General features: G+C 46.8%; 1 protein-coding gene across 1 annotated transcript; it reads left to right on the forward strand.

Annotated features, from left to right (window-relative positions):
- The first annotated feature begins 1,270 nt into the window (after window positions 1-1,270).
- Window positions 1,271-20,675, forward strand: APBB3 (amyloid beta precursor protein binding family B member 3). Its single transcript, XM_081872844.1, has 12 exons — window positions 1,271-1,603; window positions 8,203-8,381; window positions 9,564-9,640; window positions 10,180-10,240; window positions 12,465-12,611; window positions 13,325-13,452; window positions 13,893-14,007; window positions 14,546-14,633; window positions 14,953-15,036; window positions 15,276-15,391; window positions 18,207-18,395; window positions 18,930-20,675. The coding sequence occupies exons 1-12, from the start codon at window positions 1,555-1,557 to the stop codon at window positions 19,161-19,163; spliced, it is 1,467 nt and encodes a 488-aa protein (XP_081728970.1). The 5' UTR covers window positions 1,271-1,554; the 3' UTR covers window positions 19,164-20,675.
- Window positions 20,676-22,959: the final 2,284 nt, after the last annotated feature.

The following is a 22,959-nucleotide window of genomic DNA, read 5'->3' on the forward strand; positions in this document are numbered from 1 at the left end:
CCGTCCCTTATTTGGTGGGAAACTCCCTTATCCCAGCGCCGTGTCCCACTGCTGTCCCTTATTGATGATGTCCCTTAAATTTCCCGGGTTTCAAAGGAAGCAGCTCCTCTCCCTCCCTGCCTGCTGACCAGGGAGGAGGGAAGCTCCAACTGTGTTGCTTGGCTGCGTTGCTCACCCAGTAAGGAGTCTAAGAACAACTGGGGGGTGGAGCTTGCATGCCTTGTGCCGATCAAATCGGCTGCGTTGCCTGGGGACTCGCCTTTGCTCAGCGCTTCCCAGCAGAGAGGTGACGGTGGTTTTCCTTGCTGCACCCCCTTTGCTGGTTTGCTACGCTGTGGGAACCACCACTTGAGGCTTCGTTTGGCTGCTGGGCTGGCTGGGCTTTCTGCCTTTGGCTCGGCAACTGGTTGACTAAAATCCCTTATTTTGGCTGCTGGTACCTTATTTTCGAGGCTGCTAGTCCCTTATTTTCAAATCTGTAAGTTTACAGCTATGCTTCTGATGTCCCTCCCAAGTTCTGACCCACAGAGGGTGGACGTGTTTCAAGGCACAGAAGAAGCATCATAGTGGATAGCTGGATGAAGTTGTTGACCCAGTGTGTGACAACTGTGAAAAGGGTGAATTCCATGATAGGAGTCGTTGGGAAAGGGATTGAAAATAAGACTACCAGTATCATAATGCCGTTATACAAAGTGTCATTATACATGATGTGAGACTACACTTGTACTGTAATACAGTACTGTGCACAGTTCTGGCCACCTCACTGCAAAGAGGACATTGTGGAGCTGGAAAGGAGGCAGAAAAGGCAAGCAAAATGATCAAGGGGTTAGAGCAGGTTACAATATTTTCGGCTGTTTCGTTTAAAAAAATGTCTAATAAGGGGAACATGTTAAGAGGTGTATAAAAGGAAGTGGGATAGGAGTTTTTCTCTCTCATAATGCTGGAATACTGGGGTTCTCCAATTAAGCTAAATGTTGGAACGTTCAGGGCAAGCTAAATAATTCGCTACCTCAAGAGGCTTTAATGGCCACCCACCTGGATTGCGTTAAAAGAGGGCTGGAGAAATTTATGGAGTGTTTGTGGCTGTGTTCTGGCTCCAATGCTTGAGGCAGTGTGCCTCAGAATACCAGTTGCTGGGAATCGCAGGTGTGGAAAGCTCTGGTGGGCTTATCAGGGGCATGTGGTCCACCAGTTTGAGAGCAGGATGTTGGACGAGATGGGTCCTTGGCCTGATCCAGCAAGGCTCTTTTGGTGTTTCCCCCTCAGCCTGTTTACTTGGAAGTAAGATCAGCAGACATTTCCTCCCACCTTGTGCTGCCATTCTGTGCACGCTCAATTTGGGAGGCCAAGTCCCACTGGAGCCCGTGGGCCTCTTGCGTCACGGCTTTGGATCGCCCTCCCTCGTCAGCATCTCTCTCCTCCCGGATCTGCCCAGTCCGCGCTCTTCGCTCCGCCCGCCCCGCATTCTGGGGCCGGCCTCTGGCACAGCGCTGCTGCTGCCGCCGTTGCCGTCCTCCGCGCTCGGGGCTGCTCGCCGCCCGACCGAGCGAAGCCATGCTCGGCAAGGACTATATGCTGGCCATCATCCTGGTCAACTGCGACGGTAAGAGCAAGCAAGGGGCGCCGGCTGGGGTGGGGGGAAGATGGTCGCGGCGCCCACCCGGGGGTGCTGGGGGCGCAGCCCCAAGTGGAGCCCCCTCAGGAGAGCCGGGGCCGCGGAAGAGCCAGGCGGGCGTGATCGCGCGAGAGCGCGCCTCTTCCCTTCGCCTGCCCGGCTGTTTTGGAAGGGGCGCCCGGACTACCCCCCCCCTCCAGCCCCGTGCGGGGAGCATTGCCTCGTGTTCCCACCCCGCTCACCGGCCGGCTTGGGACTTGGGGCTCTTCGGCCAAGTTCTGCTCCCGGGGAGTTGGGTGAGGGGTTACCCAGTGGCTCGGCTGAAGCAGCGAGTGTGTGCGCCCCCTCCCCGTGTCCCCAGTCCCCCCTATGTACTCCAAACCACTCGGGCTGTTTGTCGCTTGGGGAGAAAAGGAGGGAGTGGGAAACTTGCTGTCGAGGAAAGGGTTATGGCGACCCCTTGCACTTCGCCGGAGGCATCTGCAAGTGCTTTTCTCGACGCCATGGGGCAGAGGCAAAGCGCCGCCTGTTGTCCCGCTCTCGAGCTTTGCGTTGGGGGCGGGGGCAGCTCCGGGGAGCTTTCCATGGTTCTGAAAGGAGAAGCCCGCTGTACCCTAGGGAAAGTTGGCTCGAGTTCTGAAATCCCCCTTGAGTTCCCCAACTTCACAGGATTAGCAGTACAACACACACGCAGAGGATAAATTGTACCATATTTCATCAGTTTCTTACAGTGTGCAGAACAGAAAGGCAAGCCTGCGATGCCTGGCATCGTCAGAGGGTTCTACAGGGCCAACAACAGCCCAGTCTAAATACAACTGTATGGAAGAAGGTCCCTTCAAGTTCAGTGGAATTCATTCCCATGAGATACGCTTAGGATCTCAATCTAATAGTGCAGGGATAACCACCTTCTGAATTACACTCGTTCCCCGTTGCTCTCATATTGACAGGAGAGCTCTTACTTCAGCACTCTGAACTGCAAGAAAGTCTCCAGGGAACCATAGCAAGTTCTGCACCATAGGCATCCACTTGGCCACTGTGAGAACATGATGCCGGACTAGATAACCCATTGTCCTGACCTAGGAGGGCCTTCTGATGTTCTTCCTTGTTTCACTCACCAACCCTGCCTACCCCCACACCACCCCCACCAAATCCACTCTTTATCTCCCTTTACCCCTCGCCAAAGCCACCAATACTCTCCCTTTATGCCTTGCCAAAGCCACCCTCTCCTTACTCAAAACTCCCTCTCCTTATTCATGAAAGCCTAACTCATCATCTGCTCACCCCTTAGAACACATCCAACATCAGCTTGCTGACCTGGGCCCTCACCAGCCTTGGCTGGCTCCCTCCCTCCCTCCCTCCTCCTTGCCTTCCAATGCTGCTGCCATGGTCCAGCAGCTCTGGGGCCATGAGGGAGGGTCCTTGTCAAAAAGGGGGTGGGGAGGGGAGAAATGTAGTTATGAAGTTGCCTGCATGCTTCAAGGGTAGGAAGCCATACACTTGGGTGTAATATCACTAACCAAACCTGTGCAGTCTATGCTACAGGACCTCTGGTATATCAACATGGTTATTTTGATGATTTATTTGTTTCTTACAATGAAAGTTTAAAATAAACAACAGCTTCAATTCAAACAGCTTCAATTTCAATAGTTTTACATAGTGTCCTCTAAAATAAACCACCAAGATAAAGTTCATTGTGGTATACTACACAGTAAAAATAACAGATCCAGTGCTTGCCAGCATCACAAAAAACAAACAAACATTTATCTAGGCATGGATCTTCATGAGTTTTGCAGAGGGTGACAAAAAACCCAACAAATCATGGAAAATATATGTGGATACAGGGGCGAACTATGGCTTCATGGTGGTTTTGAGGAGCTCCCTTTTGAAAAAGGATGAGGACCCATAGGGATCTATGCCTCAGGTCAATGGTTCAGTCAATAGCAACAGATGTGATCTGTGATGTGGTACTGCTGATAAGCCTGTGAAAAAAACTGAAGTTTCAAGAGGATAGGTGTTCCCTGGTCTGACATGGGTGTACATGTGTGCATGTTTCTCCTGTCTCTGCCACTCCATTCTCTCTGTCTGTCTGTTGTCTGTCTTTGTCTCTTTCTCCAGTTCTTTCTTCCACTTGGATTCATGTGGCATCCTACTATCGCCTCACCTTCCCCTTCATTACTATGTTTTCCTTCTCTCAGTCACCCAGATCACTCTCCTTCCTCTCTGATACTCGCTTTCCTTCTTACCTCTTGGTCATTTTGTTTGCTGTTCAGATCTGAGCCTGAGCCTTAAAAAGCACACAGAGCTTTGCATTTTGCTCTTCCCACCACCTCCTCCAGCTGTATGTACTCATAATAAAAGGGGTAGTGAGCACAGAGAGGGGGCACACATAGGTCTTACATGTGCCAGGGGAGGTCCTCATAACTGTCATTGCATCCATAGATGCCATATTGACATTCCAAACCTGGGCAAATACAAGCATATTTGCCTGGTGCTGGCAAGACAAGAAACTTGGTGCCAGTGCACCTCTGTGTCAAGAGCATTTAATAGGCACGGCACCACACCCTCTCCTTGGTTACCACCTGCCAATTGTCACTTAAAATGTAGCTGGGTCTGTTTGAGAAGAGCTATGTTATTTGGAGATTCTCAAGATTCACTCTCAAAGCCAAAATTTTGCTCTGAACCTGTAAGATTTGCAAAGAGAGCAGGATTGTGCTAAAGATAAGTATGGTACTTGCTAAGAAAATCACTCCCACACAATTTCCCAGCTTTTTTGAGCCCATCTGCTGCCTTTTTCCAGGAGGGGAAATGCTTCAATTTCTTGCAAATAAAAACGAAGGAAAGTTACTACCATCCCTCATCCCAAATATTCCATCCCCAAGGCCTGAAAATTGGGAGGAATGGGCTGCACTGAGTTGTGGACATCACTGTTCTAGCCAAATCAATCCCATCTGTGAAAGCTGCATTTCCTTGATTAAATTCTCAGAGCTTGGCACAAGCGTAAACATTTATTGGTTTGCCAAGGTAGGGAGGAGGAAGGTTAAGATGTTATTTCCCCTCTGTGCAACCATTTTAGTAAAGAGACAGTAGAAGAGGCAATTCTACTGTACAAAGGGTCCTTAGCAGCACAGATCTTGTAAGAAGCCACCATACAAAAGCCTATCAAACAAAATACTATGGGGAGATGCACAAATTATCTAACTTCTTTTCTTCTTACTCTATTGCAGTATGAATTTGCTCAGAGCTGTAGTGATAGGGAGGATGTGTTTAACCCGTTTCCCACTGACCATTTGGCAATTAGCGTGGCCAGATGTAAAAGCAGACAGTGTTCTTTAATAGTTGTGTAGAAGTGGGAGTTTTAGAAGGGGCAGCATATGTGACAAGCTATGCCCGCTCCAAGTCCCATTTCTGCATAACTATTCAAGGTGTAGGTGTTCTGTCCTCTTTCATGTCTCATAACTCAGTCAACACACTTTGATTATGAAGGGGCCTTGAGGTGAATGCTATGGTTTAATGAAAGCTGTTATTAGAAGCTCTAATTCTGGGTAGGGTTGAGTGTTCCTAGTTGCTGTCATATCCTAATAGTTGGAGTGCACACAGAATTAGGGACTATTTCTTTCGTGTAATTTCGGGCAAGTCAACACACAGCCTGGTGTGTAGGCCTATGCACATAGAGGGCTATGGGAAAGAACCTGTAAATCTCTCCCCTACCCTGCCAATCTATATCATCTTTCTTATTAACTTGCTGTTTAGTATGAATAGCTTCTCCATTCCAGTTCCCAAACCCCACAACAGAGAAAATTATGCCTACAGCTACCTCACTGATGTTTGTTTGTTGTTTTGCTTCTTAAAGAATAATGCTGCCTTGAAAAACATGATCTCTCCTTTTTATTCTTGCTGATCTTCAGATTGCACCATTACTGACCAACTGCTTCTCTACAGAGGGCAAGTTAGTGGTGGACTTGGTTAGATGCTAATCCTTTGTTATGTCCTTGCATTTAGAAGTCAGCAGCTGACAGTTTCTTTGCCAAATCTGACTCACTTGTGATGCTAGATGATGAAAGTGGGAAAAGGATGGAGTGCCATTTGTGGCATTTGGATACAAATAGGCCAAGTTGGACAGTGGAGGGTTGGGGCTTCATTCCCACCGCATTCCTTTATGCAGGTGGTCTTCCAGCAAAATTAGCTGTTGGTCTAACTCCCATTCCAGGCTGGTGAACAGAGAAACTTGCCTCCCACATTCCTTGGATTTTGAAGGAAAAGAGAGGCCAGGCAAATGGAAGACACTCCATTTCTCTTTGCAAAATGTGGATATCACCAATTTTTCCAAAGTGGGTACTTCTGAAAACAAGAGCAGATGGCAGAGGTAAATGATTAAAACTAGAACTCAGCTTGGGTTGAATTAAGATGTCAGCTCACTGCCTGAGCTACGCTGAGTATGAATTTCAGGGCAGGGCACTATTTGGAGGAAATGGAAAATTGGAGCATTCTTTTTCAGGAAAACTTGCCAGATCCGCTATCAATTTCCAGGATTTTCAGAAAAACTTTTAGGGACACAGTCTGTTATAGAAAAAATACAAACCTGAAAGACCAACAATTTTGCTATGGTTTGGATTTAAGTCTGCTTCCCCAGGCGAGAATACACATAAGACCTGTTTGTGTGTTCACCTGAACACTTGTAGCCTCAAAGTGGGTATGGGCAGAGATGAGCGTGCTTAAGCCCCATTCTAACAGCCCCTGAGCACACAGGCTTCCTTTTAGACATCTGCACAGGGTTTCTAAGTGCATTCATGGGAACATGCTTCAAATCCTCATTGTGAAGAAAAACCCTGATAAGACAGGGATCCTGACAGTGATGAGGTCTCTAAGCACATTCAACCGAATGCAAGTGGCTGGGACTTTCATGTGCAGCCCTTCTTGTCCCCACTTTGAGCCTGCACAAGTTCAGGAAATTGCCTGAATGGGGGCATCATTAAGGTGAAGTCAACAAGCTTTAATTTTCATTTCCAACTAGTTAATTGGGAGCCAGTTTGATGAATCCAGTGGCAGTCAGGACAATTTGTCTATTGCCTCTAACAGTTAAGTTCTTGCTGTGCTTGTGCATACTGATTAGTCACTAGGAGTGACTGCATTTTGCTCTGGCTACCCTTTCCAGAATGATGTGAACAGTCAGCCACATTCAGTCCAGCCAGAGGTACCCAAATCAAGTGCTACTTGGAGGCTGTTATATCTTATTCCCCATAGCAACAGCCTCAGCGTATCAGTCTCCTCACATCTAGCATCTTGCCACAAAGTTTGGCACAGAAATAGCTTTGTGTGGCAGGGAGAAAATTGCCCACCCTGCGAGGTGCGATGCTTGCCACCTGAAGAAGGCTGCTCTGGAGAATAATTTCAGATGGTCTGTGCGTCATGGCTGTCCATCAGCGCAGCCTTTGCTAGTGCAGGTCAGGCTCTTGGGTGCTGTTTCCTGGGAGACAACTGGCAGTCAGGAAATGTGTGAATGTCAGAAAGCAGTTTGGCTGGTGCTTCTTTGCTCTGATCTCTGCAGGCGGGAAGTGTCAACCTCTGTGCTGCTACTTCTGGCAGCTGGTAGAGCCACTCTAAAGGATGGCGAGACCTGATTAAATAGAATGCAGTTTGGCAGGCAAGAGACAGCAGGGCCTGCAGTATGTAATTGAATGGCAAGTGATGGATTATTCACCTTCTGTCCCCTCCATACTGGGAGAATCAACAGGATAATAAAGCAGAAGGGGCACACTGACCTTTGGGTATTTTTAGCTGTGTGCGCTGGGGCAGATACAGTTACGGTCACAGCTCTGCTCCTGGAAGTCCTGCAGGGAAACAGCAGGTTTCACATTCTGGTGCCTGTACATTCATTCTCCAGGAAAGTAGAGTGAGGGAAACTGGGCTCCATCTCACTCCTCATTAAAACCCTGCTTTTTAGGATTTCCAGAAATTTTGCATACTGCTTCTGACACTGAAGATTGTGCATAGACATCATGATTAGTAGCCACTGATAGCTTTTTCCTGCATGCCTTTTAAAAGCCTTCCAAGTTGGTGGCCATCACCACTGTTTCTGGGAACAAATTCCGTGGTTTTACTATGTGCTCTGCTTCTGGTATCTGTGTGATGGCCGTGGGGGTTGTGGGTATTGATTTCACATCTTTACAGTGTTGAGTCTTCTGTTCAATGCTGAACACCCCACTGTGTAATGTTACTACATCCTTGACTTTTGTTAACTCTTTATTAACCAGCTAGGGAGAAGAAGGCTTTAAGTTTAACCCTTGCAAATATAGGAGTAAATACTGACTGAAATTTTCCACTGGACTGCCCAGCAAGGACTGGACAAGGGGCTTCTGTGGTTTGTAAGAATAGATGGAAGCTTGTAAATGTATATCCTTCATGCACCTGTCCTCTGTTGTTATTCCACATTAGATTTTTCAGCCGGAATATTCAGAAATAATGTGTCTTAAAATAGAGAGAGTGGCATTTTGATGTATCTTTTTTCTACCTTTCTGTAGAAGCTGTTGTCACCATCCTTTGAAATGAAACTTGCCCTTTTCCTCATCTGAAGTCTTTTCTCTCTTTAGACAACCTATGGAATGACCAGAATCTGGAGGCAGATCTTGATCTTCCCCCAGGATGGAGGAAAATCCACGACTCCTCTGGGACCTACTACTGGCATGTGCCCACGGGCACCACCCAGTGGCAACACCCATCTTGCCCCTCTGGTTTAGCACAAACTGGGGAAGCTGCATTGCCAGAAACGGTATCAGGATTCCAAAGCCTTTGTGTGTATGATTGACAGGACCCATGTGAAACGTAATGCCAGCAGCCCAACCCTTGTTCTCTCTAGGGCTGCTGTTTCTTTACATATACCCATAAATGCAGACTTGCCTGTCTCTCGTGGTGACACATATACAGAGCCTTGTGTGGTAAAATTTAACAGAGTAGTAACTGTGTACTGTCAATCCCACCTGGCACCATTTGTAGGTTTGCATGCTTCTGCATGATCTTCTTGTTCTTACTGGGCAACAGGGACTTCTGGCTTTCAAAGCTGACTCCACTGACTGATAACATCCAGAGGGCATGAACTGGGATGGGGTCAACTGAGTCCCTTGACTGGGTGAACAGCTGTGGAGAGAGGGAGATTACAGCTGCATTTTCCGTGGCGCTTCTGCTGTAAAATGCAATGTCTTAAAAAGCCTAAATTCGTTTACTTGGATTGATTTCAGTGGGTCTTCCAGGTATGTTTAGGATTGTAGCATTAGTCAGCAGAAGCTATCCAGTAAGGCACTGTGAATGCCTAGGATAAAATAGATGTAATCAATGCTAAGATCTATTGATTTGCCATAATGATCTTTTTTTATTCATGCAGTAAAGTAACATTGTCTATTGGGGTACCAAACTGCTTTCCATTAGGACTTGGCTCAATGCATCTGTTTTGAAAATCATGATAGAATTTGCGTTTTTAGAAGAAAACAAATGGAGAGTACAACAAAATATGCCCTCAGCTCCTTTCACAAGTTCTCTCCTTCACAGCTCCAGCCAGCCCAAAACAGAAGTCCTTGTAGTGCTGTTTGGGGTTTGCAGATGACATGTTGTTTTTCTTTCCCACCTTTCTGAAATGTTCCTGTGCTGTCTAAATAGTGCTAAAGGACTCAGTACTTCATTAGAAGTGTGGGGATAAGAGCTTTTTAATATCAAGGTATAGTACTCCAGACTACTATAGTGGCTTAAGCTGGCCAATTCCGTCTCCCCCTCCTCCCGGGATTTTCCTTTCTTTTTTATATAAAAAAATCCTCACAAATGTTTCATGGCTCAACTGCTCGCAACCGTAGACTGAATTTCTACATACACACTTTAGCTGCTTGGCTGAGCCTCAATGTTAATAAAACAACAGTGCCACATTCTCTTCACTTTCACAACCTTCTTTTCTGTCTTCATTCAGGATCTTCAGGTTGCAACAGTAAGACGTCTGCCAAGGGAGAGACCTATCCCAAGTCCGATGGCATCGCTGCCCAGAAGGTAGGGTTGTCTCCTGGGGGCAGGAGCATTTCATCCAAACACTAGGGCACATCAAATCTGAGTAAAAGTGAAAGAGGGCTCTAGGACCTGTTCATGGTCTCTTCAGGTGACCTCACAGGTAACCCAGCTCTGTGCAGGTGCAGATGCAGAAGCAAGCAGGTTTGTTTCCATCCCACAAGTCTTTGGTCTAACTTTTGAGTCATAAAGAAATACTGATCCTCTGCTCCAATCTCCATCCTACTCAGATGGCTCCACCAAAATGGGAAAGGACTGGGTTTTGCAGAGTACAGGCTGGAGGTGCCTAGTTCCTGCAAATCACATCAATAGGGTTAGAGCTGACAAGCCTTTGGTTAGGACCAATGGAGGCTGGAACCATTGAATTAAACTTAATGTAAGTGAATTAAACTTAATGATGTGTTGGAGAGTTGAGAGAACGATGGGATCCACAGCTGCCACTCTGGGGATGAAGTGACGCTCGCTAGAGTTATGCCACGACTGAGAACCTCCATGTCACTGCTATGCTTGTCTACCTGTTACAGGACATCAGTGAGCTGGCATGGGGAGGAGCATCACCAGGGCAACCCAGAGCTTGGCTCCAAGGTACAGTCAGGTGAGGTGGGGGACACAGGGGGTACGTAGCTCAGAAACCTGGCTGATTGAGGAAGCCCCTTTCTTTGAGGCAAGGGGTCCAGATTCAGCATAGGTAAGGCCCTTCCTTGGAGGCTGCTGCAGAAAAGTTACCCCTCTGTGAGCTTTGTTTGTTTGTTTATTAAATTTGTATACTGCCCTATACCCATATATCTTAGGGCAGTTCACAACACAATATATCAGGCTATTCATTGGAACCTGGGAGTCTCTCTCTTATTTTGGACAAAAAATTCCTTCCAGTAGCACCTTAAAGACTAACTAAGTTAGTTCTAGGTATGAGCTTTCGTGTGCATGCACACTTCTTCTTATTTTGGAGAAGCTGGCATGTGTCACCTTCGGGTACTGCTCTGAAAATCATGGCAACTGCTTTGAATATTCCCTTGGCATTTTACAGTGCATTCCCAGTATCACTCAATGTTTTAACTACCCTTTCATTCATGTGAAAGATTGGCTAGATGGTATAAATGAGTAATCTATGCATGTTGAGTGGTCTTATCCATGTCCTTTGTGATGTTCCCTCAACTATCCTTGAACCCTGTGGCCCCTTTCCTTGATAAAAGAGTTTATCAAGTAAGTGAACTATTTTAAACTGATTAACCTATGTGTTTTTTAAAAACTGAATGATACCTCTCTTAAAATTATTTTTAAAAATTACAAGCTCCTTCCCCAGAACTTAAACACAGCTCAAGTATTTTGGAATCTATTGTTTTAGTTGTATAAGTTGTAATTTTAATTGTGAACTGGCTTGTGTGCTGTGCTTGGTGAAGACAGATAACTGTGCCACACATCCCTGTTGTCAGATCACTATAAACATGAAGTACCCTGCCTCAGAAGAATAAGTTATTCAGTCCAGAGTTACCTAATACCTAATCAGAATTAAACAACCCTTAAATCACACAGCACTGCAAGTCCAATTTATAGCAAAATAGTAATTAAAGAATGCTTGAGGAAGCAGGGGAGGGAAGGACTTTCTAAAAGCAAATTTTCAGGATTGGAACTTCTACCAATTCCAGTCAGATATTATCTGCAGAAGAACTTGTCTCTGATGTGGGCAGGAGATAATGGCCTTTCCCATCCATACCCTTTTAGGTAGGTTTATGCTTGACAGCGTCTCCCTGCGGTATCATTTTGAGAGTTCACATACAATTACACAGAACTGGTTTGCTGTTTCCTTCTCTCACCTGAAGGTGTGCCGTCCAACTTTTTTGGAGCCAAAACCAGGATGCGTGTCTTCTGGGATGCGCTCCTGGGTGCCACATGAGATCATGGCCCTAAAAAAGTGATTTTTGTTCAGGGCAAGAGCACAGCGCAAGAGTGCAGCACCCAAAATGGCCACCACAATCTCCCGTGAAGAAACAGGATGTCCTGGGGCACTTGGGAAGTATGGAAATGAGGGGAAGTGTTTTTCCTACATGGGTAAATAATTAGAGATTTGGAGTAAGGCAATTAAAGACTGGTTCACTGACACACCAGTCTGAGCTATGAATCCTTAACAAGCTACAATTTGATGAGGGAAAAGAAGCTAGGAAAGCCTCACTTTCTATACCTCTAGCCCAGGGGCTGAGTGTGACCCTCCAGGCCTCTTTCCCCAGACCCTCACTGGCCCTGCACCCTCCTTGAATGTTTCTGCCTGCCTGGGATGTGTCACTGAACACTGATAATGCTTACTGATTGTCTAGGTGGAGGACAGAGAGGGGCATGAGTAGGAACTCATCTATTGTGCAAAGGTGAAAACCACATTTCTTAGAATAATAGAACTGGAGAGTTGGAAGGGACCCCAAGGGTCATCTAGTCCAGTCCCTCTTGCTCCACCCACTTTTGCCTCTGGCGTGTGAGCCATGCCCCCTCCAAAAGATTGCAGCCCTCAGGCTAAAAAAAGTTCCCCATCCCTAATCTAGTGGGACAACCTATGAATAAGGACAGACATGAGGACACCTTTGTGACATACAATGTAGTAAAGAAGGGCACAATGAATTTGGCAGTGATGGTATCAGTTGATGCTCTCCGGAAGTGTTCATGATGGCTAGATTTGAGGTACAGTCAGGGAGAGAGGGGTTGCTTCAGTTCACATGAGCTGAAACGTTCACAAAAAGCTGCCAGTGGCCTGGGCTGCATAGCCAATGGTGAGCTAGGAAGGCTGGAGACACGCCTAACCCCTCTGCCCCTCTCTTGCCAGTGCTTCGTTGTGCGTTCGTTGGGCTGGGTAGAAATCCCCGAGGAGGACTTGGCTCCTGGCAAAAGCAGCATTGCCGTGAATAACTGCATCCAGCAGCTCTCCCAAAACAAGTGTGACGACTGGGACCCTGCGGACAGGTGGGGCGAGGTGAGTGCAGGAGGCCCAGGGAGAGATCTACTCAAATGTCTCCCACATAGACTTCCAGCAGCCCTTGTGCTGAATGCAGCCATAGGGGCCAACTCATATGTGGACGGGCATTGCCATTCCAATGGTGTGCTGGTACCATATCTTGTGATCAATTATGTGAGATGGGGTTTACCTGCCCCCACTGGCGGAGGAAGGGGGTGTGGTAGGTGCAGTCCGCCCCGGGTGTCATCCACGGGGGGGGGGGGGTTTGACATCACTGCCCCGCCCCCCTGGGACGCCTGCCCCACTCCTGCAGGTGGCTAGCCCCAACCCCGGGTGCACAGCATGTGTGCCACTCTGGGCACTGAAGCAACTAGCTCCACCTCTGTCTGCCCCCTCCATATTTTATTCAAGTTGTCACCCTTCAATGGAGCAATTGATTTCCTGGGTCTAGGCACTGCTTTGCATCCTTTCCGCCTTTGGCAGGGACCCAGGCATGAGCTGCTGGGTGTCCCCATGCCTCTTCCTTGTACCTATTTGCCAAAAATGCACCCATTCAGTCCATGGCATTACATACAGGTGTTCTTATGCACTGCTGGGTGGATAAACATGCCAGTCCCTGTTTTCCCTAGGAAAGGGACATCATTATCGCTCTAGCTGCAAGCGGCAAGTGGAAGTTTTTTCCTACCCCTGCACTGTATCTCAGTCACAGTCCTCTAGTCTTCCCTTTTCAGGGCCAAAACATGGTGATGATCCTGAAGAAGGACACAATGAGTTTAGTGGATCCCTTGGACCAGAGCCTCATCCACTCCCAACCCATCATCAACATCCGTGTCTGGGGTGTGGGATGCAACCACGGCAGGTGAGGGAACCTTTGCTCTGGGGTTGAAGAGGAGAGGGCATTTTCTGCTCCTGGAAATTAATATGAAGGACAACTCCTCAGTCTTTTAGCATTGCACCAAACTGAGCCACAGGCCCTGTAGGAGGGAGAATCTTGAAATTGTGTTCTCTCTCTCTCTCCCTCTTTCTCTGTGTCGATCTTGCTGTCCTCGCCTTGCCACAAGGTCCTTCTGCTCACTACAAAGAAACCTTTGCTCTTCTTGCCAGAAACTATTACAGCTGATAGCACACAGACCATTAAGAGGGTTGCTTCTTGAGGGATTCTGCATTAACCAGATTCTTCTTTCTTTCCCTACATGCTGTGCTTGACCCAAGGGACAGGTAAGGCCCCTTCTTCCTTCTGCAGCAAGGACCAGTGCCTGGAGCCCTGCCCTTGCTTACTGGGCTCTCCTCTCCTTGCAGGGATTTTGCTTTCGTGGCCAGTGACAAGGACACGTGTATGCTGAAGTGCCACGTCTTCCACTGCAATGTGCCTGCCAAGGCCATTGCCAAGGCCCTGCATGAAATGTGCTCCAAGGTATCCCTGCTGATTCTGGCATGGTTCTTTCCCTACATACACACATGCACACACGAGGAAGGAAGAGTGTCCCAACCCCTGAAGTGCAGCACCAGTCCCCTGCACCAGGCTGCTTTCATTTTGCAAGGAGGTGGCAGGTGGAATTTCATCCTGGTTGGCTGGGGGCTGGAAGAAATTCCTCTGAACCATGTATTCATCGGACCTCTGTATTAAATGAATATTGTCAGATTTCTAGGAGTCTAGCAGTCCTTGTTGGTGGAGGGGCACAGCTATAAGGAGAGTGGCAATTCTGTGCATGCTTACTTGGCAGTAGGGGAACCTACTTCTGAGTAAACATTCATAAAGCTAATGGGATTCCCACTTGAATTGCAACTTCTAGCCATGTCATTGAAGACTGGAAATGTTCTTTCTATACTTTCTCCTGGGTTACCATCTAGGAGGGTCTTCTCCCTGACCTTTGCCACCACCACTACCCAGGTTTAGGTGGGAAGTTCCAGCAGGTGGTTGCAACTTTTCATGACCTTTCTCTGTATTACAGATCATGGCTGAGCGAGCCGTGGCAAGTAACAGCCTCAGCCGATCTGTTACCTTTGAACCTGTCACTCCAGATGATGTCTCTCTACAAGGTAACAAAAGTTACAAATCCCATGAGTCCCTTTCTGGGGCACCTGTCAGCACTTTATCAATTCCGTGCTCTGACAGAATTGAAGTAATTATTCCCATCCTTGGTCTAAATAAGCATCCCTGCTTCTTCCTTGAAGTAAAGTGCTGGACTTGGCTAATAGGACTCCCCACCCACCCCAGTTGGCTGGGAGAAGGTTGAGAAAACCCTCAGAACTGTGTCTGGGAAGAGGAGAGGTTGTTCCATCAGGCAAACAGAAATGTTTGTGCTGATGAAACATTTGTTTCAGTGTGATGTTGAATTCCTCCTTTTGCTTCGGGCAGTTGACATTCTGGATGCCGTGGGAGAGTCTGTCCGGAAATATGAAGCTTTGTATATTGGCACCTCACCAGTGTCCAAGGCCATGGGTAAGTAGCTGTGCTCTTTGAATTCTGCTACCTATCTCTGGTGTGTTCAATGGGTGAAGTTATTGCTTATATGGGGCACCTCCTCCTTTACCAAGTCTGTCAACCCCTAAAATCTGAAGCAGGGGCCCTTCTCTGTGCCCCAGTTATGGTGGAAGTCTTGAGAGAACCCTGTTCTCTGGCTGATGAGCATTCTCACTTTCCCTTGGATCACCCATTTATTTCTTGTCTCACCACTTCAGGGATGGATGTGCTAAATACTGCCATCGAAGACCTGGTGGGCAGCCGTGGCCGTGACCAGTGGACTCCATCTGTTGTCAGTGTTTCAGACTCAGTGATGCAAGCGGACCAAGCTGAGGTAAGGCTCCTTGTGATACTAGCCACCCTGGCAGCTTTCTCCTCTTACCAAGTGACATGACAGTAGCCATCCTATCTGGCATCCTGCCTGCCCCAGAGGCTGAGAGACTGGAAGAGGAGCTAGACCAGAATGACAAGAGGACTGTTGGACTTTAGTATTTTACTGTACGCTAGCCATTTTCCATGGCAATCATGTGATCTAGACAAAGCTAAGCACTTTCAGATCCCATTTATTTCAGTGAAAGAGATTGATGCAACTGCTTAATTCTCCCACCAAAATCAATGGAACCTTAAAGTGCTTAGTTTTGGCTAGATCATACAAGTCCAATTGATTTCAATCACAGAGTTGAACAGTTTCATTGATCTTTTCCACTGAAATCAATGGGACTGCATTATGTGCATAGTTTGATTTAATTTATTAAATACAAATTTGGAAAATAGTTCACTAGTGGGCATGCAAACCCCTCATTAGCCTTTTTTGTTCCCAGTGATTTCAGTTTTCAGAGAACAGATGGCAAACACAATAAGACACTGAATCAAGTCCAGAGAAAGTGACTTGTAGCTGGTTTGTTCTATTGATTTCAATGAGAACTAATCACAAGTTTCTGTGGAATGAGGCTGAGACAGTTACAAAACATCTTTCCTTTTATTGATCTTTTTTTAAAAAATTGCTGCCTGCACAAACCCTTTTTAGTCATAAATACATATTTCTGAAACTGAAGGCAGAACTACAAGAAATTTGTTTGAATAAACATTGGTGCAGTCAGAGAAAATACCGATACATTATGTTCATAGGCTCTCACAAAATAAAACAAACTGTTTATAAGAATTATGTGCTGGTGGCAGTTCTAATTGTTAGGCACAGTCTCAAAGCAGAATACCAGAATAATGCTGCCACTTAATTCCAGTTACAGATGGGTAGCCGTGTTGGTCTGCCATAGTCAAAACAAAATAAAAAAATTCCTTCCAGTAGCACCTTAAAGACCAACTAAGTTAGTTCTAGGTATGAGCTTTCGTGTGCATCTGAAGAAGTGTGCATGCACACGAAAGCTCATACCTAGAACTAACTTAGTTGGTCTTTAAGGTGCTACTGGAAGGAATTTTTTTATTTTGTGCTGCCACTTAAGATATACATTTTAGCGGTAGTCATAAATCATTAGGAGGCATTGCTAGGGTCTCCATTGAGATCCTGCATGTGCACTGAGTGACAGCTTCCTTGCTTCACTTGAGTATTCTTTGCTCTGCACACCCCTTCACATGTCTTTTTTAAAAATCAACCTTCTACTGCACACCAAGAGTGCCAAAGGGTGAAGAAGGAATTAAGAAAGGAAGCAGTGGAGAGTAACATCAGGGGGACAGAAAAGTCTATTGTAGAAAACTGCTGCAGCCCATATCCTTTTTTTTAATATATATAGTTAAGCCCTTTCTTTGGATGGACAGCAAAAATGATATTACCGTATTTTTCGCCCTATAGGACGCACTTTTCCCCCTCCAAAAATGAAGGGGAAATGTGTGTGCGTCCTATGGGGCGAATGCAAGCTTTCGCTGAAGCCTGGAGAGCGAGAGGGGTCGGTGTGTACCGACCCCTCTTGCTCTCCAGGCTTCAGGAAGCTATCCCCCCAGCCCGGCAAGTTCCGGGAGTGATGGCGAAGCTGCGCGCAACTTCGCCATTGCTCTCAGACTCTCCAGGCTTCGTGCAGCTCTCCGCAAGCCGTGGGAGCCCGTGCTGGGCTCCCACGGCTTGCAGAGAGCTCCCTGTTCTGGGGGCTGGGGTCCGGGGAAGCTCGGGCTTCCCCCGCCCCAGCCCCGTGCCTGGAGGGGAAATAATTCCCCCCCTTTATTCCCCCCCCCCAAAAAACTAGGTGCACCTTATGGGCCAGTGCGCCCTATCGGGCGAAAAATACGGTATCTGGTGAAAGAAATTACTAAAGAGTTGCCCGTGATACACGCTGAGCAGCAGCATTTTCCCACTGTTTCCTAATACCTTACGAGATCCCCCCTTCTTTTGCTAATTTCTGCCAAATGGTTGAGCACCTGGCACGTACGATTTTATTTTAGTAAAATTGTGAAAGTGGTTGGGATTTTCCCCTGGAGCTGCACTGAGCCTCTGGGGGTGCTGCACAACTATGGGGAAGACCCCCTCTCTACTTTCCAGTTCCAAAGGAAGGCTAGAGATGGTGCTCAAAATTCCTCTGCAACACACTGCCTGGCTTTACTTTCCCTCTGGCTTAATGCTGCAATCCTATGTACATTTATGGAGGAGGAAGCCCCAATGAATACAAGGTAAGGGCTGGGCTGAAGGAGAGGGACAGAATCTTAGTGACCACATATTTTGGGCTGGTTACTAAAGTCAACCACAGTTTGTGGTTCCCTCTGGATCTCATTGCTGTAAGGATTACAGAAAGATAATCAAGAGCCCTGCTCAAGGACTTCCGCTTGTGCAACAGGGATTCCCTCTCCCCACCCCACCCCCACAACTGGCTCTGAGGGGTCAGAAGAACTCCAAGAACAGTGCATGGGTGGGGGGAGGAGAGGGGAGATCATTCCATCAGGCAAGCTGCAGTATAACAATGAAATCTACCTTTTTTCTTATTGTTTTCATTTAGCATGTTTTACAATGTTGGAAGCCTATGCTATGATTATGTATTGAATTTGTATATCAAGGCCACTGCATCAGGTTTATTAGAATGTGTACACAGGTTCAATATTTGGCCTAGGACATATAAATATTAGTACCTAGGATAAAACTGAAGTGCAGGAAGAATGCTGGCCTGGATGCATCCTTAAGTCTAATCTCTTTTGTGTTCTTTCTTGAGGCTGAGGATGAGAACGGCTCTTGCCTGTGGGAATGTCAGGTCCGCTATGTGACTTTTATTGGGATTGGGAAAGACGCCCACACCTTCGCACTCATTACTGACATGGGCCAACAACGTTTCCAGTGCACAGCTTTTTGGTGTGAGCCAGATGCCGGCACCATCTCAGAAGCGGTGCAGGCCGCATGCATGGTAAATGCCAAGACATTTAAGCAGGGCTTGCTCAGTAGTTCAGGTCCTTTTATTTATTGACTACATTTACATCCCACCTTCTTTCCACCAAAGGATCCCAGGCGCCATACGTAAGGTTCCCTTCCAAACACTGGCCACGCACTGTTCAGCTTCTGCAAGGGGGCTGCACCCTTTGCAAGGCCTCTTAACCAACACTGCCCACTTTGAGCTTCAGAGTGGACCAATCTCACCCCACTTCCTCCCCATCAGTTAGAAGCCCTAGTGTTTGATCTCTGCCCTCAGCAGTTTCAAAGCATCTGAAGCTGGGATCCTGCATCAAAGGTTCTCAAATGTTCATTGTAAGCACTGATGATGCTGTTGGAGCTCTCTCTCTCCCCCCCTCCCCCACTTATAAATGGGGTGCTCTGAGCTTTATAAGCCTATATCATAGACTGAAAGAATTTATGTCAGGAAATAACTAGATTCAGCAACCACCAGGTTTTGGTAAGCTCTGCCCTTTGTAAATCCACGATGATTTGCTTTTTTTTTTGGTAGGTCCAGTATCAAAAGTGCTTAGTGGCTTCTACATCGCGAATGAGACCAAAGAGTGGCTCACGCTCCATCCTGAAGATGAAAAGGACAGTGTCAGTCGACTCGCCAGTCTGTTCCTTTCCTGTCACAGGGCACTCCCTGCAGAAAAATGGCAGCGCGGCGCCTACACGCAAGAGGGGTTTATTCTCATTCTTTGAAGCATTTCGCCAAAAACATTCCATACTACACACCCCTTAGCCCAAAATATATGGTGAGAGGCAGGGATGGTGGGCCCCTCGTGATACTTAACAGTGGCCTTCCTTTGATATCCAGGTTCAGAATGTAAATAGCGTACTTTTGTCTGTTGACTCTTTCATTGAATCTAAGAGCCAACAGATCCAAGCAAATCTGGCCCCTGAGAGAGGTCTGTGGCTGATTCTAGACATGTTATGCATAGTTTTGCTAGTCCTTTGCCATGTAGATGCTATGAGAAGGAGGCAATGTTGTTTCCAGGGGGAATGAATGAACAAAGCTGCACCTGAATGTTCCGACAATGTTCCCTGGCATGTGGAGTAGGCAGTATCCAGTGCATCACACAGGCTTAAAACGTTGCTCCTGCTTGCCCAGGTGGGTTATGGAACAGGGCAGAGCAGGCATGCCAGCTTGAAGCAGTAGCTCCACTTGGTTTCTGCAGTAAAAGCTGTGAGTATCGCTACTCTTCCTTCCCCAGCTTGTAGCATGAATGCTTGGCATACGAAACCTGACTGCAACCCTAGGCAGGCCATGGAACAGCCACTTGTGTTAATTTGCGGCAGCAAATAGATGCTTGTGAGCCTCTGGATTTACCAGATGTCAGTACAGATACACATTTCCCTCGAAAAGTGACAAATAGTCTCTTCTTTTTGAATCGGCATACTGAGATACAAGGACTCTCTCAATCCCCCTCCCTCCCTAAATCTGCTCCCTAACAGTTTAGGGGGCACACAGGGGGAGGGGGGGTCCACGTTTTATTGTGCAATTGGATGTTCTTCACACAGTGCTATGTTGGCTACATCCCATACACTGTTCCATCAATGCCACCACACTATTATCTCTTCACAGTATAGCCTGCAACAGGCCTGTGTTTCTTTGGCAACGTCTGGGCTAATCCTTTAACTTCTGTGTACGTGCTGTAGCAACTATTCTTTTGAAACAAGCCAGTGACCATAATGAAGCCTAGAATAATCAAAGGGTGCACTTAGCTCCAGTGCTCACTAGCAAAATGTCTGGTATGTGAGTGAGAGAGTCATCAGCACTCATTACTGTCCTAATAACACCAGCATGCCTAGTCAGGCACTTGGATTGGGAACAATGAATTGACCAGGCCATCACTGTAGGACCCAATGCTGGCTAGCAACTCTAACAGACAAAAGTGATTCACACTTGTAAGATGCAGGTAAGGAGAATATAAAGCTGCCTGTGGATTCCCCCCCCCCATTTTTTTTTAAAAAAGAAAAAGCCTATAAATATTGAGAGCTTATTGCACCAACATTGGCAAAAGTGACTGCTGAGTCTCATTTGATCTGTGTCCAGAAATGGGGAGTGAGGCTGGTGCAATGAAAGGGTAAATCTCCAAACACGTTCCTTTCTTTTCTGTTTGGGAGATAAGGTAACCCATCAATTTTATCTTATTTATAACTAGCCCCAGATTAAGATAGACTCAAGTCTACCTCAGTGATACTTTATATCTGATCATTTGTGCAAATAAACTACTAATATGGAAGAAATCTAGAGTTGTTTTATCTTTGGTCTCTGTTTCCAGGTAATTTTATTGGTGCTAGAATGAGCTGCTGATATGGGTGGGAAATGAATGACTTCCCTTTGGTGTCACTGTCCAACTCTATGGCCATGCTCACTTCAAGGCTAAATTGGAAGTGGAAAATGCCAAGTTCTGAATGAGGAGCTGAGTCCTTTTCTATGATAATAAGTAGGCAGAAAGGGAGATAGGCAGCAAGTAAGCCTAGATTGAATAGTTCCTGCCTCTTGTGGTTTGTTACCTACCATGAATGGCAACAGAGAAGTGGAGTAACAGGTGAGTGGTCTACCATCTGTATAGCTGCTCATTTTCTAATGTGCCTTGGTCCAAAGAGTAGGGATACCTGCAGAGATTAGTCCTTTAGGAGAAAAACATCCAAAGGCCTATTAAAGCCCAAAGATAAATGCCTCCATACAGAGGGAACGTCTATGAAAGGGATCAAGGCCCAACTAAAACAACTTATGAGAAATTCACGATTGTACCTTTGCGGTACGCTTAAGGACAGGAATCTTGTGTGATTGAACTCAAACACTGTACATGGAAAATATAGTAATTCTTGCTGGATTAATTTTAGACAAAGCTGTTAAAATGACTTAACCCAAAGGGCTTATGGAAATACTGGGCCTTGGGCTGTGCACTTTTATGAAACAAAAAGGCAAAGATGCAACAGACCGTTAGACACTGGCAGTGCAGACATTGGCATGCAATAAAACAAAAACCCTGTACAGTCATACGTTTGCTTCAGGTTGAATCTTTTCAGGTTGCGTCCCGCGGCGACCCGGAAGTAACGGAACGGGTTACTTCCGGGTTTTGCCGCTCGCGCATGCGCAGAATGACGTCACACGTATGCACAGACACGGCGAATCGCGACCCGCGCAGATGCACAGACCGGGTTGCATTCTGCTCATGATGCGAACGGGGCTCCGGAATGGATCACATTCGCATCCAGAGGTACCACTGTATTGACAATAAATGTGCAATGCTGTGGGGGAACTATAAGGAGAGCCTGCTGGATCAGGTCAGTGGCCCATCTAGCCCAGCAACCTATTCTCACAGTGGTCAACCAGATGCTTGCGGGAAGCCCAAAAGACCTGAGCATAACCGCACTCTACTTTCCTGTGGTTTCAAGCAACTGGTATTCAGAAGCGTCACTGCCATCAATCATGGAGAAAGAATAGAGCCATCATCAGGGTTATTAGCCAAGTGGAGTATGTGTAGGAAATATAATACAATTGTTTGTTTTATTATATCATATACACAGGCAGGCAAACAAACGCCATATAATCCACACAGTGACTGAGATGCAATGCCTATCTCTAGCTACAACACATAAGAAGGATTATGGTAAAGATAGCAAGGTCACTTAATATGGGAAATATCATAATGACAGCAGCATTGATTGACAAATAGCATCAAGAGTTACATGGCCTGCTGGTATGATTGCCAGGATGCTCCAAGATGAAGCTAATCAAATGCAGAACTAGTCATGCATGAGCTGCAGTGATTGCCAAAAAGTGCAAACCAAAGATGAATACTTTTTCCATCTATGTTCTGGTTCCCTCTAGGTTAGGTTACAGCAATGTGTTATAAGTAGGCTGTCTTGGAAGATGGTTCAGAAACTCCAGCTGGTGCAACATTTGCTCACCAGGACAAGAAGGTTTAAGCATATTACACTGATCCTGGCCCAACTACACTAGCTGCCAATTAGTTTCTGGGCCCAATTCAATGTGCTGGTTTTGCCCTATAAAGTCTTAAATGGCTCAGGATCACAGTACCTCAAGGCCTGCTTCCTCCCTATGAACTGACCTGGACCCTGCAATCATAAACGGAGGCCCTTCTTTGGCATACAGCTGATGAGGGCCAGGGCCAGGGCCAGTTATGGGAAGCCCGCAAGTGGGACCAGAGCCCAAGCGCAACTCTCCCCTCCTGCGGTTTCCAGCAAGCATTTATGTTTTTAAACTGTTGCTATATCTGCATTGTCTCTGCTATACCTAAGTGCAAATTCAAATGTATCCTTATCGTGTTTTATGACTTCCTTGATATTGTACGTGGGCTGGAACTGGTCTGTGACCGAAATACGTAATAAAAATTCCTCCTCCTCCACGAACTGCTCTGATCCTCGTTTGTTGGTCTCCGCTGCCTCCGGAGGGAGCCAGTTCCGCAGTTCCGACCCAGCGCTGCCTGAAAAAGCAGTGGCGTAGTGTGGGGGGTGCAGGGGGGGCCCGGCTGCACCATCTGGGGGTTAGGGTTAGGGGGTGC

This window comes from Podarcis erhardii, assembly GCF_964252035.2.
Source record: "Podarcis erhardii genome assembly, chromosome: 8".
NCBI classification, from domain to species: domain Eukaryota; kingdom Metazoa; phylum Chordata; class Lepidosauria; order Squamata; family Lacertidae; genus Podarcis; species Podarcis erhardii.